This window comes from Lipophrys pholis (assembly GCF_963383615.2).
Source record: "Lipophrys pholis genome assembly, chromosome: 7".
NCBI lineage: Eukaryota > Metazoa > Chordata > Actinopteri > Blenniiformes > Blenniidae > Lipophrys > Lipophrys pholis.
The window spans coordinates 5,391,968-5,407,438 of NC_137638.1; the positions used below are offsets into that span (position 1 = coordinate 5,391,968).

Sequence of the window (15,471 nt, forward strand, 5' to 3'; positions counted from 1 at the left end):
TCAAGCGACTCTGGCATCAGACCTGGCAACCCAGGACAAAGTGCAAATCGAAAGTAAAGTTAGAACTCAGTGCAGGTGAACGTGTGACGATAATCAGACTCTGAGATCTGTTCATTAATATCGTGGTGTTGGAGGAGTTTTGATCCTGGAATGGGCAGTTTGTGGAAGAACAACATCAGATTTCACAGGTGAGCTTCAATGAGACTTTAAAAGTTTTGTGTTCAGACATTAAACGGAAAACTTGTGGAAGTTTAGACGGTCCCCACCCTTGAAGATGGCGCCTAGGGGCAGAAAATAGGTTCTGGATTTGAATTTCAGGATGTGAATTTATTTCAGAATAAAAACAGGTCACATAGTTTTAGTGGGGCACTATTGTTGAAAAGCTAATTGTGTTTCGTGGTCATAATTTACACTAATGAGTCCAAATCTGAAAAACGTTTTTGTTTATTTCTAGTCAACAGCAACCAGATACTGTGTCAAAATTGCCTTTTGATAATAATTAACTTTTGAAATCATGAAGCTGATCTATACTGTAGTTTCTGAGCTTTTTTTCCCTGTTTGACACGTCTTAAGTGGTGGGGGAAGTTGGGTGGTGTGAGGTGGGAGGACTCAAGAGGTAGCAGAAGGTGGGAGGAGGTGGGACTAATCTGACTTTTTCATCAGAAGCTTCTCGCTGGTGTTAATCTCACATCCTCACACTGAATCATAATTTTGCATATTTGTTCAAACAACAGATGATTTTAGGAGTTCTGATGTGTTTCTTTCTTCTTCTCAGCAGTTTTAGTTAACCTGAGATGTTTTCTATAGACCTAATGGCGACCAAAGGATCTGGTGAGTCTTGTTTCTTTCACTATTTTTAAAACTTAAGTCCTGTCCCACCAATAGCACATGAGACATGTGTACTAATCATATATCAGATTTTAGTATTTTTAGGGTCCGAGCCCAAGCAGAGCTGGGCGACGCCCAGTTGGAATGCAATAGTTTATTTTAGTTTCTACTACTGTGCAAACTACTGCATTTCGTGAAACTTAACACACAGGTCAGGAAAAAAAAAACTTCACATGTGTTTCTGCATGAGAAGTCTGTCAATGTTGTTTGAAGTTGGTGGAGTTTTTCCAGCGATTTCTGCTCCACACGGTTTACAGACGGTCTTCTGGTCCTTGTTGAAGTGTGACCAGATGTCTTTTCTGTTGATCTGAACATTTAAATGTTTTGGATGGTTGGTGTCTCCTGATGTCTCCACCTGTAGCTCAGGTGTCACAATCCACCATTTGATATCAAAGAGTTTCTGAATGTTTTATATTTTCGTTGGTAATCCAGACAAGTTGAAGGTTCTGATCTCTTCTTCCTCTGCTGACATCTGAAAGTGGAAATATTACGTAATAAGATGTTTATATGAATCTTCTCTTGTTTAAAAATGTCAATGGAGACTTTTGGTCCTCAGGTTCTTAAACATCTTCAAATGTATCCTGAAAAGTCTTTGGACAACCTGCAGGAGGTGAAGACAAACTAAAGTCTGAGATGAACTTCTGTGTCGAGATGATGCAGAGGGCAGTCTGTTGTCTTGATGCAGTCCACTACATTTCAAAGTTCTGTGCCGAGGTTGTACACACTGAAGTAATTCACCACTGTAACGCCATAGAAGTGGAGTTTCTGGAACATCTCTCCTGAAATCACATGAAACTTGTTGTCAGAGTTCACTTCCTTGTACGAGATGTTGCATCCTGGTACAGTTAGACAGTGATTGAAGCATTTGTGATTTGATTGAAATATGATTGGTTATAAATTAACATCCAAACAAACCAGGTTTTATTTTGTGCGTGTACGGAACAAACCAGAAAATGTGAGCATCAGGAATGACGTAGTAGAGCGGACCAATCACAGCCTCGTGTTCTGTGTTGCTTTGACGTGTAGTTTGAAATATTTGGAGCCATAAATTAGTCTGAAGTGAAAGATGTCTGAATGTTTGATTCCTGTTTCAGATCCACCGCTGAAGCGCAGCAGCAGCTTTCCTTTTATTCCACCGAACAGTGAGTACAACTTCCATACCAGCAGGAGGCGCTGCAGCAGTGCTCAGTTATTTAAAGTCTAACATTGTAGGAGCTGAGAGGAACATTTTACAGTCACATAAACAAGAGCACTCACTGATGTAGATCCACAACGACACAAAATGAACAAAGTATTTGGCTGCAATAGAGACACACATAGAAATACTGTTTATATCTCAAACTCTGGTGAGGTACTTTTTAGATTATAAACATTGTTCCACATGATGTGAAAGAACAAGAATCCTTGAAAGATCTTGTTATAGGAGGATCAATATTCCTGTACTTTACTGACTGCTGTAATAAACCATGAGGGTCAGAATTGATTGATTGCAGAATAAATCTCCTGTAAAAGTGATTAAACATCTTCATGTGGAATTCCTGATTAAACCACTTCCTTTCCAGTGTCGGAGCTGAGGGCGGTTCTGTTGGGGAACAGCTGGTCTGAGAGGAGCTCAGTGGGAAACTTCATACTGGGAAAGACCACATTCGACACGGACGAAGAACAGGATCGATGTGTCTGTCTCGGCAGAAAGTCGAAGGACAAAACACTTGTTCTTGTCAACACCCCAAACCTCCTGCAACCCAACATCTCTCAGGAAGAACTGACAGGACATGTAGAACTTTGTGAGAGGTTCTCTGATCCTGGACCTCATGTGTTCCTGCTGGTTATTCAGCCTGAAGACTTCACCAAGGAGAACAGTCAGAGGCTTCAGTTCTTAATGGACAACTTCAGTGAGCAGTCATGGAGTCATTCAGTCTTACTGATATCAACACCTGAAGAGGAAACGTCGTCACCTCTGAAGGAAACTTTCCCCTCATTGAGAGACTTGATAAAGAAATGTAGAGTCAAACTGTTGTGGAACAAAAAAAACAAACAAAACCTGTTGACAAGCATGTCTGACATGATGAAGGAGAACCAGGGAGAGCATGTGACACACGATGTTTACAGAGATGCACATTCAGATTTACCTTCTGGTTCCCAAAGTTTGAAGCAAGAAGCTTCGACCAGCTTCAACCAGGATCCTGTGGCAGGAAACAGTAAGTGGAAAAACGTTTTATACAGTCAGAGGAACACAAAACCTTTGAGTTTGTACTCTGTGTGTTATCACCATCATCATCACCACCATCATCATCATCACTATTTTTAAAGGTTGAGATTTAACACATGGTCAGATTTATGATGAGAATGACTGATGTAGTGCTGCCACTAACGATAATCCTTGTAATGATTTCTCCATTCATTGACCAATCTAAACGACACATTAAACAAAATCAAGTGTTTGCTATTTCATTTGTGTTGAAAACACAAATCATCACCTGTACTTTGACAAATGCAAACGATAAATTACATTTGCTCAAATGAATATAATGAAGCAGAACGAGAGCTGATAATTTACCGTGTCTCGTTCATCGTATATGTGGAAGGCACTGTGGTAGATGCTGAGTGCCGCCTGGTTTGGTGACTGGATTAGGGTGAGCAGACACCACACTGTTGTATTGCTGCCATCTGCTGGATATTAGACCAATTCCATTTTGAGTCCTCTATATCCTACTGTACAGCCACGTGGATCTGAGAAAGTCCAGAACTATTTCCACATTTGTCAACTCCTCCATGCTCAGTAATGATGAAAGACTGAAAACAGCAACTCCAGGTCTCTGATGTGTTTTTGTCACAACATATGAAATAGATTTCCAGCACCTACATTGCACGATATTGTTCCCTTGGAAATCGACAGAACACATTTAATTAGTTTTCACATCTCACACAACACTGATTTTTCACATCAGTTTATACATTAAAACTGATTTAAGCTCCTGATGTTAAACATCTTAATGAGAGCAAACAGTCACCTCCAATAAAACCTGACCTCCTGTCAGCTGTGTAAATATTCTTCATTTTAAATGTTTGAAGGTGTTTTGTCATCTAATGTTCAGTCTTATTCATGTTTTCATTCCAGCACACGGACTCAGGATCGTCTTGCTTGGAAAAAGTGATGATAAGAAAACATCCCTGGGAAACATCATCACAGGGAAACAAGAGTTTAAAGTACCATTTATACTTCCTGGAACATATAACATTTTGGGAGGAAAACAGTGTGTGTCTGTCAGTGGAGAGTGGAACAGAAAACCTTTGACAGTGGTGAAAACTCCAGACGTCTTTAATCTGTCGGTGGAAGCAGTGAGAAAGGAGATGAAGAGATGTGTGGAGTTCTGTTCTCCAGGACCAAATGTTCTGCTGCTGCTAGTGAAGCCCTCTGAGTTCACTGAAGACGAGAGAAAAACTCTGATGTTCATCCTGAGTCTGTTTGGTCAAGATGTCTTCAAACACTCCATGGTTGTCCTGACCCATAAAGAAGAGAATCACTACGCAGTAGACCAACTCATCCAGGACTGCCAGCCAAAGGTTCACAGCTTCACTGACAGGAAGGATCCTTCCAAACATGAGGTCCAACAGTTGATGCAGAAAATAGAAGATATAGCGAGCACCCAGAGAGGAAAGTTTCTGATTGTAGATAAAGAAACAGATGTTGTAGCAGTGAAAAGAGAACCCCGACCTCCTGTGAACCTGGTGTTGTTTGGCAGAAGCGGATCAGGAAAGACGTCAGCAGTCAATGCTATACTGGGACAAGGAAGGTTTGGACCAGCTGCCAACTCCTCAGAGTGTGTCAGAACCCAGGGAGAGGTGTGTGGAGAGTGGGTCTCTGTGGTGGAGCTGCCTGCTTTGTATGGAAGACCTCAGGAGGAGGTGATGGAGAAGTCTCTCAGGTGTGTCTCCCTCTGTGATCCTGAAGGTGTCCATGCCTTCATCCTGGTCCTACCTGTGGGTCCACTCACTGATGAAGACAAGGGAGAGTTACAGACCATCCAGAAGACCTTCAGCTCTTCAGTCAATGACTTTACCATGATTCTGTTCACTGTGGACTCAGATCATTCACATCCAGATGTCGTCAACTTTGTCAAAAAAGACAACAACATAAGGGAACTACGTGAGAGTTGTGGAGGAGGATTCATCATTGTCAACATCAACAAGATCCAAGTGTCTGACCTGTTGAAAACCGTGGGGAAGAAAGCCAACACTTTCACAATACAAACACTAGCATTAGGACAAATGAATGAGGTGATTCAAAAAGACACAAGAATCAATGAACTCGAGGAACTGCAAAAGAGCAAACAGACTGGTGAGTTCAGGATGTGTTTAATCGTTATAATGTTTTATATTCACAAAATAACAACTGACAGTGTTTTCTTGTAACTCCTTATCTTTTGCAGGTGTTAAAGGGAAGCTGAGGTCAGAGTGTCTGCGAATCGTTCTTCTCGGGAAGACCGGCAGTGGAAAGAGCACCTCCGGAAACACCATCCTGGGAAGAAATGTGTTTAAATCCAAATCAAGCCAAACGTCAGTCACCAAACTTTGTCGGAAAGAAATGTGTAAAGTGAACGGTTGTGATGTGGCTGTGGTCGACACTCCCGGACTGTTTGATAACGGTTTGTCCCATGAAGAGGTTCAGGAGGAGCTGGTGAAATGTGTGAATCTTCTGGCTCCGGGGCCACACGTCTTCTTGCTGGTGTTACAAATAGGACGGCTCACCCCAGAAGAAAAAGACACCCTGAAACTCATCAAGCAGGGTTTTGGGAGCAATTCTGAAAAATTTACCATTGTTCTTTTCACGCGAGGAGATTCACTGGAACAAGACAAAACCTCCATTGATAAATATATAGAAGAAGAATGTGATGATTCCTTCAAGAAGTTGATCAGTGACTGTGGAAACAGAGTCCATGTGTTTAATAACTTCAGTCCAAATAAACACACACAAGCCAGCGACCTGATAGCAAAGATCAACAACTTGGTGAATGAAAACAACAGCATGTGCTACACCGATGAGATGTTGCAAGAGGCCGAGGCAGCCATACAGAAAGAAACAAAGAGACTCCTGAAAGAGAAAGAAGAAGAGATGCAGAAAAAGTTTGCAGATCTTGAAAGCAAACACAATGATGAAAAGGAAGCCATGAGAAGAAAAATAGAGGAGCAAAGAACAGAAATCGAACAGGTGATGCTGAAGAAGGACAGAAAACTGAAGGAAATGGAAGAGCAGATCAACAAAGAACAGGAAGAGAGGAAGAAAGAACAACACATGAGAGAAAAAGAAGAAAGCGAATGGAGAGATCAGAAAAAGGCGTGGGAAGAAAAACTGGCATCACAGGAGGAGAAATTCAAGGCTGAATCACATTCTGAGGCGACGAAGCGTACAACGGAGATGAGACAGCAACATGATGCCTGGGAGACGGAGCGAGAAGAATGGGTCAAGAAACGGAACAAAGAAGATGAAGAGAGAAAACTGAGGGAGGAACAACTTCTGGAGGAATACACACAGAAAAAAGAAGAATATGAAAAAAAGAAAGAGGAGGATGAGCGCATCAGAGACAGCTACAAAAAAGAAATAGGAAAATTGGAAGATATGTTCAATGAAAAACTGGAAAACCTCAAAAAGACTTATGAGGATGAAGCCAGGGAGAAAGCTGAAGAGTTCAACGACTTCAAAACAAAATACAAAAAGAAAATTGAGGATCAGAAGCAGCAACATCAGGAAAGCGTGAAAGATAAAGATGAAAAATATGATATTTTGAAGGCTCTTAAAGAACACAAGGAAAGAGAAAAGATGACAAAACACAGAGAGCAAATCAACAACATGGTGAAGTGTGTGATGAAAAAGCAGGACAATGTGAAAGAAATCAGTCGCTTGTTGATGAAACACGAGAAAGACATGAACCGGACACAAACTGAGGTGGAACGAGGACAGCTGCTGAACACCCAGGAAAAAGAAACTGGTGACTTGATCGAGAATCTTCTTCAAATGGAGGAGTCTCAAAGCAGCTGTGTTATTTTGTGAGGTGAGTTGGTACAGCACACGAGAAACATTAATTGTGACGCGGAAAACCATTCATTCACATCATGGGCCCAACGTACAGCTGGTGCAAAGCAGATCGAACATGGACTCACGATGTCAGAGACAGACTCAGTTCATGACTTACCTGCCACTGAATTGAATGGAGAGAAGCTCAGTGCAGTTTACCATGACAGATTGAAAATAAAGTTTACTGGATGAGTTCATGAACACGCGTTATCCTCCATCTTTATAAACATTTAGTAACACAGTAAGTGGCGCCGGTGCATGGTTTATATTTGGTTTGAATGTGGTGGAAAAAGACTTCCCTCCTGCATTCAATTCAACTTTATTTCTCTAGATCCAAATACAACACAGTCTTTAAAAGCCACTGTTATAGAGAGAAACTCATCAATTCCACATGAGCAGGTGGAATGCAAAAAATCCCCTTTTCACCAGTCAGTGCTCGGACCGTAAATTGATTTATATAGATAATGTTGATCCATAGATTTTGGCAGAACGTTGTGTTGTTTACAGTAAAGAGTGTTGGACTGGGTCTCGGTGCTGCTGCTGTTATGACAAAGACTTTCCTTCTGTCACTCTGTTCCAGAGTCGGGATGTGACCGCGAGGGCGTGAGGGTGGGGCAGTGGTCCGTTCGTACGCCTCACATCCTGCAGACTCTTGTTTGACTCCAGTCCTTTTCTGTATGGAGTTTGCGTGTTCTTCCTGTACCTGCATTGCCTTGCTTCCTCCTGCAATCCAAGGACTTGTTGGTGTATTGGTTGACCTCCTGAAGGTTAACATGTATAAAAAAAGAAAGACCTGCAGTCAGGTTGAGGCTCACTCATATGTACGAATTGAAAAAATAGAAACCTATTACGCTTATGTTGTTTATTTTGTGTATGTGTTATAGGGTGGAAGAGAGCCTGCCTCTGACATGTGACATATGGGCTGATGTCATATGGCCACATGAGGATGTTAGTTCGGGATGTCCTGATCAGAATTGTTGTCCTGCCAATATTTTTGCGTTTTTTACATTTTTAAATTGATGTTCGTCTGACCTTGTTTTTCTCCTTCTACTTTGAAATGACTTGCTGGCTGCTGTGAAGCCGCGACATGGACCTCTACAGCAAAGCACTGAAGGAAAAAGATTGTCTCCTTTCAGTCTCTGATTCATTAAAAGATGCCGAAATCGCCCTGATCGGATCAGGACATCCCTCGCGTTGCTGTTTGGTAATCAACATGTTTCATCATTTGAATGAGTCCCGCTGTTTGTTGCAGACCTTTCCAGTTGCGCTCAATATGAAGGGCGTCATATTTTTATATATTAATGTACATTGAGCAATTAAATCTATCTTCAATGCTTTTTTTCATGAAGTTACTCATATAATTCAGAAATTCTAAGAATTACATTTTTATTATTCATCCTGCTGAAAAGATCATGTTCAGTTTTTGTCCTGTAGCTTGATGTTTTATTCTCTCACACCTTTTTTTCCCTTTCATTCCTGGTAATTGATGTCCTATTTACATTTTTCCAAGCAAATGTATTCAAGAATGTAATAATTACAGGCAGAGGAAAATGGAAAATGGTTCATCAGTATTTGTGGTCAACTCAGTGGTTAAACCTTTGCTCTTATATTGAAACAGCTACACGCTGTCAGGTCCAGTTCTGCATGTCAAGTCTGCATCACTTACCTGTTTCACCTGTGTCCTCCCCTTCCCAGTAAATTGAAAACCCCTCTCCCTCTGTTGTCTGTGTGAGTTCGTCTCGTTTCGTCCCCGATCCTCCTGTGTGATCTTTGGCCTTTCTTGTTACCCGGTTCACGGATGACGCTTTGGACACCTCTGCCTTTCAGAACCGAGAATAAACTCTGTCTTTATTGGAACTTGTCTGTGAGTCTGCTTTTCGGTCCACCGCAAGTCGTGACAGATAAAGTCAGGAAATCTGTGTTTGGTCGAGTGTTTGTTGTAACAAAACGACCCACCCTGGTTGGACACTACCAGGGCCGGTAGTGTCCTACCACAATGGGGGACAGAAAATAGGTTTGTTGTTGCTATATCACATTTGGTTACCAGACCGATCCAACCATCTCCCAACAAGCAACTGTTGCTCAACCAGTCAGTGCTGAGCAGCGCTTACATGTATTTTGGATTTTGATGCATTTATCTGCCAAGAGTAGTTTTTGATAGAATTCTCTGAATGTATTATTTCTTGAGGGTTATGAGTGATTGTCATTTTGACCATTAACTGGGAAGATTTGTTGGATTTATTCCCATGTACACAGTTATCCAAGCGTAATCTCTGCAGTTGAAATTGTATTCTTTGAATTATTTTATTAAGTCCATTTATATTTTCAACAAGTGGTCATCGTGGGAGGCGGCATGAGCTGCCTCCAAGGCATGCCACAAAGTCAGTAAATTAATGTAAACTTGGAAGCTCAAATATCTTAATTGCATTTCTTCATTCATACTCTTACTTGGACAGATGTGTTGTAACAAGGGTTTTAAACGCCATGGACTCCCGATTTTAGAGCATCATCCTTGCACTAACTGATGGAACTTTCAAATGAATGAGTGAATCAGACATTGAACTGACAGACGCAGCGCTGACAGCTCAACCAATTCTAATATTACAATTCAGACAGGAAATTCAAGTAACCAGTTAATCTTTTTATTTCGACCTGCTCCTAAAGCAACATCTTTAATTGTTAAACTATACCAAAGGATTAGTTTGGTTTTTTTCCACACTAAAAGATGGAGATTTTTGAGCCCCAGCGAGCTCAGCTGGTAGAGCATGAGACTGGCAATCTCAAGGTAGTGGGTTCATGTCCCACGCCAGGCACCACCTTCCCGTGGGCTCACCACCCGCAGGAAAGGTTCTTAATCGGTGCGATGTGATCTGGGTGACAGTGCTCAGACTGCCGCCCCCGGACACAGATAAGCGGGAGAAGATGGATGGATGGATGTTAACTCAACCGACGCATTTCATTCAGCTCGAATAAGAAATCAAACAGTTGCAACTCAAAAACAAATGAATTTATTCAAGTTTAACAGAGGAAACATGGAGACAGTACAAGTTTCACTAAAATAGTTACATAAATATGTTTTGGGTTTTTCTTTTTTAAAAAAGGATTTATTTTTCCATTTCACAGTAAAACAGTTGAAAGAGTAAAACACATGTACAACATTAAAACAAAAGCTCAGAAAAAAAGAAAAAACATGAAAAAATGCAGAGATAAAAAGACAGGGGGCGCCACTGCTCCTGGCCTCCCAAAGTTCAGGCTTTGAGAGTCTGTTTCAGGTACCTGCCTAAACTCAGACTGCGGCTCTGCTTTGTTGAACAATGTGTGTGTGTGTGTGTGTGTGTGCCGCTTCAGATTCTCAACAGAAGTACGTTCAGGAAAAGGTGACTTTACTTACAGGGTATTTTCTACTGAAGACCCCCGGTGGACCAGTGCCCTGAACTGAAGCTTCCAACTCCCCAAAATTGACTGAGCTGAAAACAGCAGGAAGCTTTTAAATGCTGAAATCTGGAAGCTGGATGGCGGATCGTCCAGGAGAAGACCCTCCAGGAGAGAAGACCCTCCAGGAGAGAAGACCCAGATCACGACAGCAGGAAGCGGCCATGCTCAATGGTTGTGCGTTCCACCGCCTGTGTGGACGGGCACTTTACTGGGCGGACGTGGACGACAGCTGCAGCCTCATCGGCCACGGTGTACCTCCACTTCCGTCCAGTGGGAGTACACCTGCTGTGGAGGTGCACCATGAGCGTTTTGTGTTTAAAGTGCTAAGAGCTGCCGGAACAGGAGGAAGAAGGCTCCACCTGCTGGTCAGCCCATAAAAACTCACATCTAACAGGACGGAGATCTTGGAAGGAGTTTGCGGTCTCGCAGTGCTGAAGTGGACCAAGTCTTGTTTCAGTCTCTGACTGGACGCCACAGTCTTCAGTGAGGATTCCTCCACAGGCTTTAGATCATGAGACGACTCCTCTCATGGCGTTATCGAGTCTTTGAAGACGAGGAGGAAGATGATGATGCCCGTCAGCAGCATCATCATCATCACCATGGCGGTCAGAAGGAAGGCGCGGCAGGCCGGCCGGTCGGTCAGCCTGAACAGCATCCCGCCCACTCCGCCTGGCTCCCCCGGACGCCCCGGAGGCGGGCTGGGTAGCCCCACATCCAGAGAGCGGCTCGCCAGCCTCACCGACAGTGACCTTTGACCCCTTCGCTGCTGAGCCTCCGCTGACCTTAATGAGCAGAAAGAGGAGTTACTGAGAGGATGAGAGGCGGGGCCTCGGACAGAGCGACTTTTTAAATCACAGGCTGAAAGTTTCCCTGATACTGTGCAGCCGTAACTTCAGATGTATGTGTGATCACGTTCAGAGGAAACCTCCACAAGGAAAATTAATGCAGCTAAAAGAGTTCTGAGAGACTTTGGAGCCCCCCCCCCCCCCCCCCATTTATCAGGTTTTAGACTCGTTAATGCATCCAGGTGTGGATTAATCTGAAGTCACAACAGTTCGTGGGAAGAAGATGATCTATAATCTGGATGTTATTTCTTTGCAAAGAAAGACTTATGAATGAAAACAAGAAGCAGCAGCAACAAAGCAGCTGAGAAAAATGACCGACATGCAGACAGCGCTTAGAAGGGGAAGCTAACTGCTTTTTAGGCATGCTGATGCTAATCACGGTTGCTGAAGATACATGCTAATGCTACTTGGGACATTTTTCATGGGTTGGTTGAGGATTAATGACGCTCCTCTTCCAGTAAACTGGAGTTTAGGCAAATAGTAACAGTTGCTCTTTGTATAATGCTAATGCTAGTTGTGGCTTCCATGAGCAGCACAGAGACTGAAAGCAGCTCCAACTCTGACCGCAGTAACTGTAACCAATGTACAGTAATCCCAGTTCTAGACTGGTGGATTACATTTGGCAGAGCCTCAGACATTAAGAGAACTGCCATCCAATGAAATGCAGTTTGTTACTGTTGGATTAAAGTGAGTAAACCGGGTCTGAACCCCTCCTTCAGGACTCCTACTGCCGGACGAAAGTTTCAGATACGAGGTGAAACGTCTCTTCCTACAGACGACTATAATCTGTATAATCCGTCTCAGTTAGCATGCGGTGACGGCGCCTCACCTTTTCACCTGCAGCTTGCCCTTGTTGCGGACGAAGCGGATGCTGTAGACCCTCTGCATGGCGGCCGGCAGGCAGGACAGCACGCTGGAGTCGGTGGCGAGTTTGGGCAGGCCGTGGGCGGGCAGCGGCGTGAAGCGGCGACACAGCGGGCACTGGATGGCGCTGGGCTCCGACGACTTCACGTTCATGCGCGCCAGACACTCCAGGCAGAAGGTGTGGTGACACTGCAGCAGCTTGGGGCAGCGGAAGACGTTGTTGAACTGGCTGAAGCAGATGGCGCACTCCAGGTCCGGGGGGTTCTCCTCGGAGGACTGCGACGGGAGGGGGTCCGGCTGGAGGTCCGGGGACGGGATGATGCAGGAGACCTGGTAGGACGGCGACGTGCCGGGGAGCAGGTGGAGGTTGGACCGAGGTCCAGATGAAGGAGCGGCGCTTGGAGCAGAGGACGGGAGCTGCAGAGCGGAGCTGGACGACCCGTCCAGGTCCAGGTCTGAGGAGGCCTGATGGGGATCGGAGACGTGGCTGAAGACGACGACGGCGCTTCGGCTTGTGGGGACGACCGGAGGGGACCACAAGCTCGGAAGAGAGGAGTCCGAGCTGGAACATGGCGGCGGATCGTGTGAGGAGACGGGACCTCCGAACACATCGGGGGGACTCGGGTTCGAGTCTCTGTTCAGGCTCATGACCGGTGGACGACTTTGAAGCTTTCAGCAGCTTTGAAGAAGGAAGAAGCTGCTGAAAGCTGGAGGGCCCTTTATTGAAACTCTGTGGAGGTAAAAACACAATCAGATCTCTGCTGAACAGGATTAAAACCTGGGAGTTCTGGTGCAGGACCATGACAGCTCAGTAGACGTCAGATTACAGACAGCAAAACCATGAGACCATCCAATGACCATTTGTGACGGTTTTAAGCGACAATCCAACATTTTAATCTAAGAAATAAAGTAGGAAAACAGATCCAATCATTCAATCGTAGAGCTGAAGTTACAGGAGTTAGTGGGAGGAAGACGCTCTATAATCTGGATGTTGGCTCTTCTTAAAGAAACAGATTTATAAACTAATGACAACCAGTAGAAACAGCCGAGAACAACATGCAGGACAGCTCCCAGAACGCCAAGCCAAGTGTTATTTAACCATGTTAATCACAGCTACTGTGGACACGGGCTATCGCCGCTTCCGGTGGGACACATTTCTGCCATGAGGACCAAAAACAGGAGTTTAGCCAAACGGTAACCAAGCTGCCCTCCGCCGGAGGAGGAAACGCGGACGGACGGAAGCTTTTCCGCATCGTCGTGCAACTACAGCCGAGTGTGAACAAACTCCAAATAACTGCACTCCCGTTTCAGTCTAACAGGACAAATATTTGCATCCGTGTTTGAGTCAGCAAAGGCAAAGCACATGCAAACCAGGCCTCGCTGCAGCGTCTGTTCCTCAGAGGATTCAGTGTGTAACTCAAGGTTTTTAACCGGAGGGAAAAATAAAACGTGTGTCCTGTTTCGACAACAGCAAACACTATTGAAGACTGTTAAAACACACACACACACCTTCAAGGTAAACTTAGTTGAATTAGGCCCCCATTAACAAAACAACTTTTCAGGTGAAAACGCATCATTTTTGTTTGAGAAATGTTTCATGTTCACTCGCCAACATATTGAAAACGATGTCAATTTTAATGGAAATGGTAGAAACGCTGAAAACAATGGGAGTTTTAGCAAGTCAGGCCACAGCCTGGTGCCATTTCTTGTTTTTGTAATCAAACCACACGCACACACGTATGTAGAGAACAATATGTTGTAAACATTAACAATGGGAGACCGCGGAAATTCGTATGGACAGACGACCGAGGTGGATTGATGTCACGGTGGCTATCAAAATAAAAGTACCAACTCCCAGGAGAATCTGGTTCCTGACCGTTTCCAGCTCAAACCGCTCAATTTCAGTTCAAAATTTAAATTACAAAACACACACGATAAAGACGATGACAGAAAGCGCATCAGGTTTTATGACAGATTATTCCCCCAGATTATGGAGTCACAGGAGCGACAAAAAGAAATCCAGTAAAGTGTGGTTTAACATGGTATTTGATTTGTTTGATAAATTTAAGAAACTTACTTGCTTCTTTAAATTAAAACTACTAATATGTCATCACACTCATAATGCCATTTAATTCTAGTCGTTTTAAGTGTGTTTTTCATTATATTCACACTTGTAACAAAAAGCACTGAGGGTCTTTTCTTTTTAGAAAATATAAAGTGTATTATTAATCAGCATTAAAAAGCATTTTATGGAAACACTTCTTACACTTGAGGCTTGTCTTATGCAATTAAAATGCTGGAGAAAAAAAAAAAACCCTCACATTTTTGTTATCCAGTTTTTTTCCACTCTTATTTGTACCGAGTTGCTCGTTTTCCTTGTTGAAATCTTTACATATTGATTTGTCCCTTTGAATCCATTGTAGTCGTTCTTGTTATCGTATTAAGAGTTCTTCCAGGTAAGTTTAAAAAATGTTCAGACTAACAGCGTTTTATAGTTGATCATCACTAATGAGAAACCCAATGTCACTCAGTATAACTCACAAAAGTGAGAAGACAGCACTTTGTTTAAATGTGTTCATTTGGCCATTGCGAACTGTCCCCTTAATGTTTTCCCAGATTTTTTTTTTAAACTGCCTAATTATGTTAATTAAAATATTAAAAGTTTTTTTTAACATGTCTGAGAAAAATTCCAGTCCGAAGTGTTGAAAACTAAATCTGCCCAATCTGGCAACCTTGCAACTGTATTTGTGATCAAGATGTTGCATATAGTTTGTTTAAAAAAATTACAAAAATTTAAAAATGGACCAACTCAGAAACATCAGTTTTACATTCGAAATCTATCAAATTAGTGTAAACTTCATAAAAAAATAAAGTTGAAAAGTTGCACCACGACAAGCAATTAAACACAGAATTAATTCCTCCTCAGAGGAGAGGACAAATGAGTTCAGACGGCAGTCTAAAACAAGTGCGTGTATTCCTAAATAGAGAGATAAATATATTGATTAGCAGAAATATCAATTCCTGAAAGTGCCAGTCATCACTGCCTCAGAAACAGATAGATGACACACCATAATGCGACCGTTTGACGTTTTTTCTTCCACATTTAAAGTTTTTTTTAATCAAACATTAACGCCGATTTTTACCTACAGCTCTCCTGACTCGTAAAAATCTCAAACATCGTGCTCCTTTCTGTCACATTTCACCACACTTGAAGTGAACACGTAAAAGCGGCTGTTTTGTGGCCGAGGTTCTGCGCGCGCCCTCACCGCGTCTCCGATTCTCCCGGTGGCCCGACCCGCTGGACGCTCGTGTCCTCCCGACCTCTCAGTGCGTGTTTCGGGGATCCGAGCCGCAATTTGAATAACC

At 43.2% G+C, this 15,471-nt stretch overlaps 2 protein-coding genes across 4 annotated transcripts; one reads left to right on the top strand and one right to left on the bottom strand.

Moving 5' to 3' along the window:
• The first annotated feature begins 42 nt into the window (after positions 1 to 42).
• On the top strand, positions 43 to 12,133 carry LOC308111849 (GTPase IMAP family member 8-like). Of its 3 annotated transcripts, none has more exons than XM_080466932.1 (7): positions 43 to 188; positions 776 to 831; positions 1,983 to 2,030; positions 2,451 to 3,086; positions 4,007 to 5,227; positions 5,319 to 6,938; positions 12,085 to 12,133. In XM_080466932.1, exons 2-6 carry the CDS (start codon positions 795 to 797, stop codon positions 6,935 to 6,937), a joined length of 3,561 nt encoding a protein of 1,186 aa, XP_080323058.1. In that variant the 5' UTR covers positions 43 to 188; positions 776 to 794; the 3' UTR covers position 6,938; positions 12,085 to 12,133. The 3 variants fall into 3 exon arrangements, with proteins under 3 accessions (XP_080323058.1, XP_080323057.1, XP_080323059.1); XM_080466931.1 differs by lacking the exon at positions 12,085 to 12,133 and adding an exon at positions 7,542 to 8,816; XM_080466933.1 differs by lacking the exons at positions 43 to 188; positions 776 to 831; positions 1,983 to 2,030; positions 2,451 to 3,086; positions 12,085 to 12,133 and adding exons at positions 3,653 to 3,700; positions 7,542 to 8,816.
• LOC308111862 (uncharacterized protein) lies at positions 9,949 to 15,467 on the bottom strand. Its single transcript, XM_080466949.1, has 3 exons — positions 15,372 to 15,467; positions 12,071 to 12,835; positions 9,949 to 11,178 (listed from the first exon to the last, which is right to left on the bottom strand). The coding sequence occupies exons 2-3, from the start codon at positions 12,751 to 12,753 to the stop codon at positions 10,923 to 10,925; spliced, it is 939 nt and encodes a 312-aa protein (XP_080323075.1). The 5' UTR covers positions 12,754 to 12,835; positions 15,372 to 15,467; the 3' UTR covers positions 9,949 to 10,922.
• Between the last annotated feature and the right edge of the window lie 4 nt (positions 15,468 to 15,471).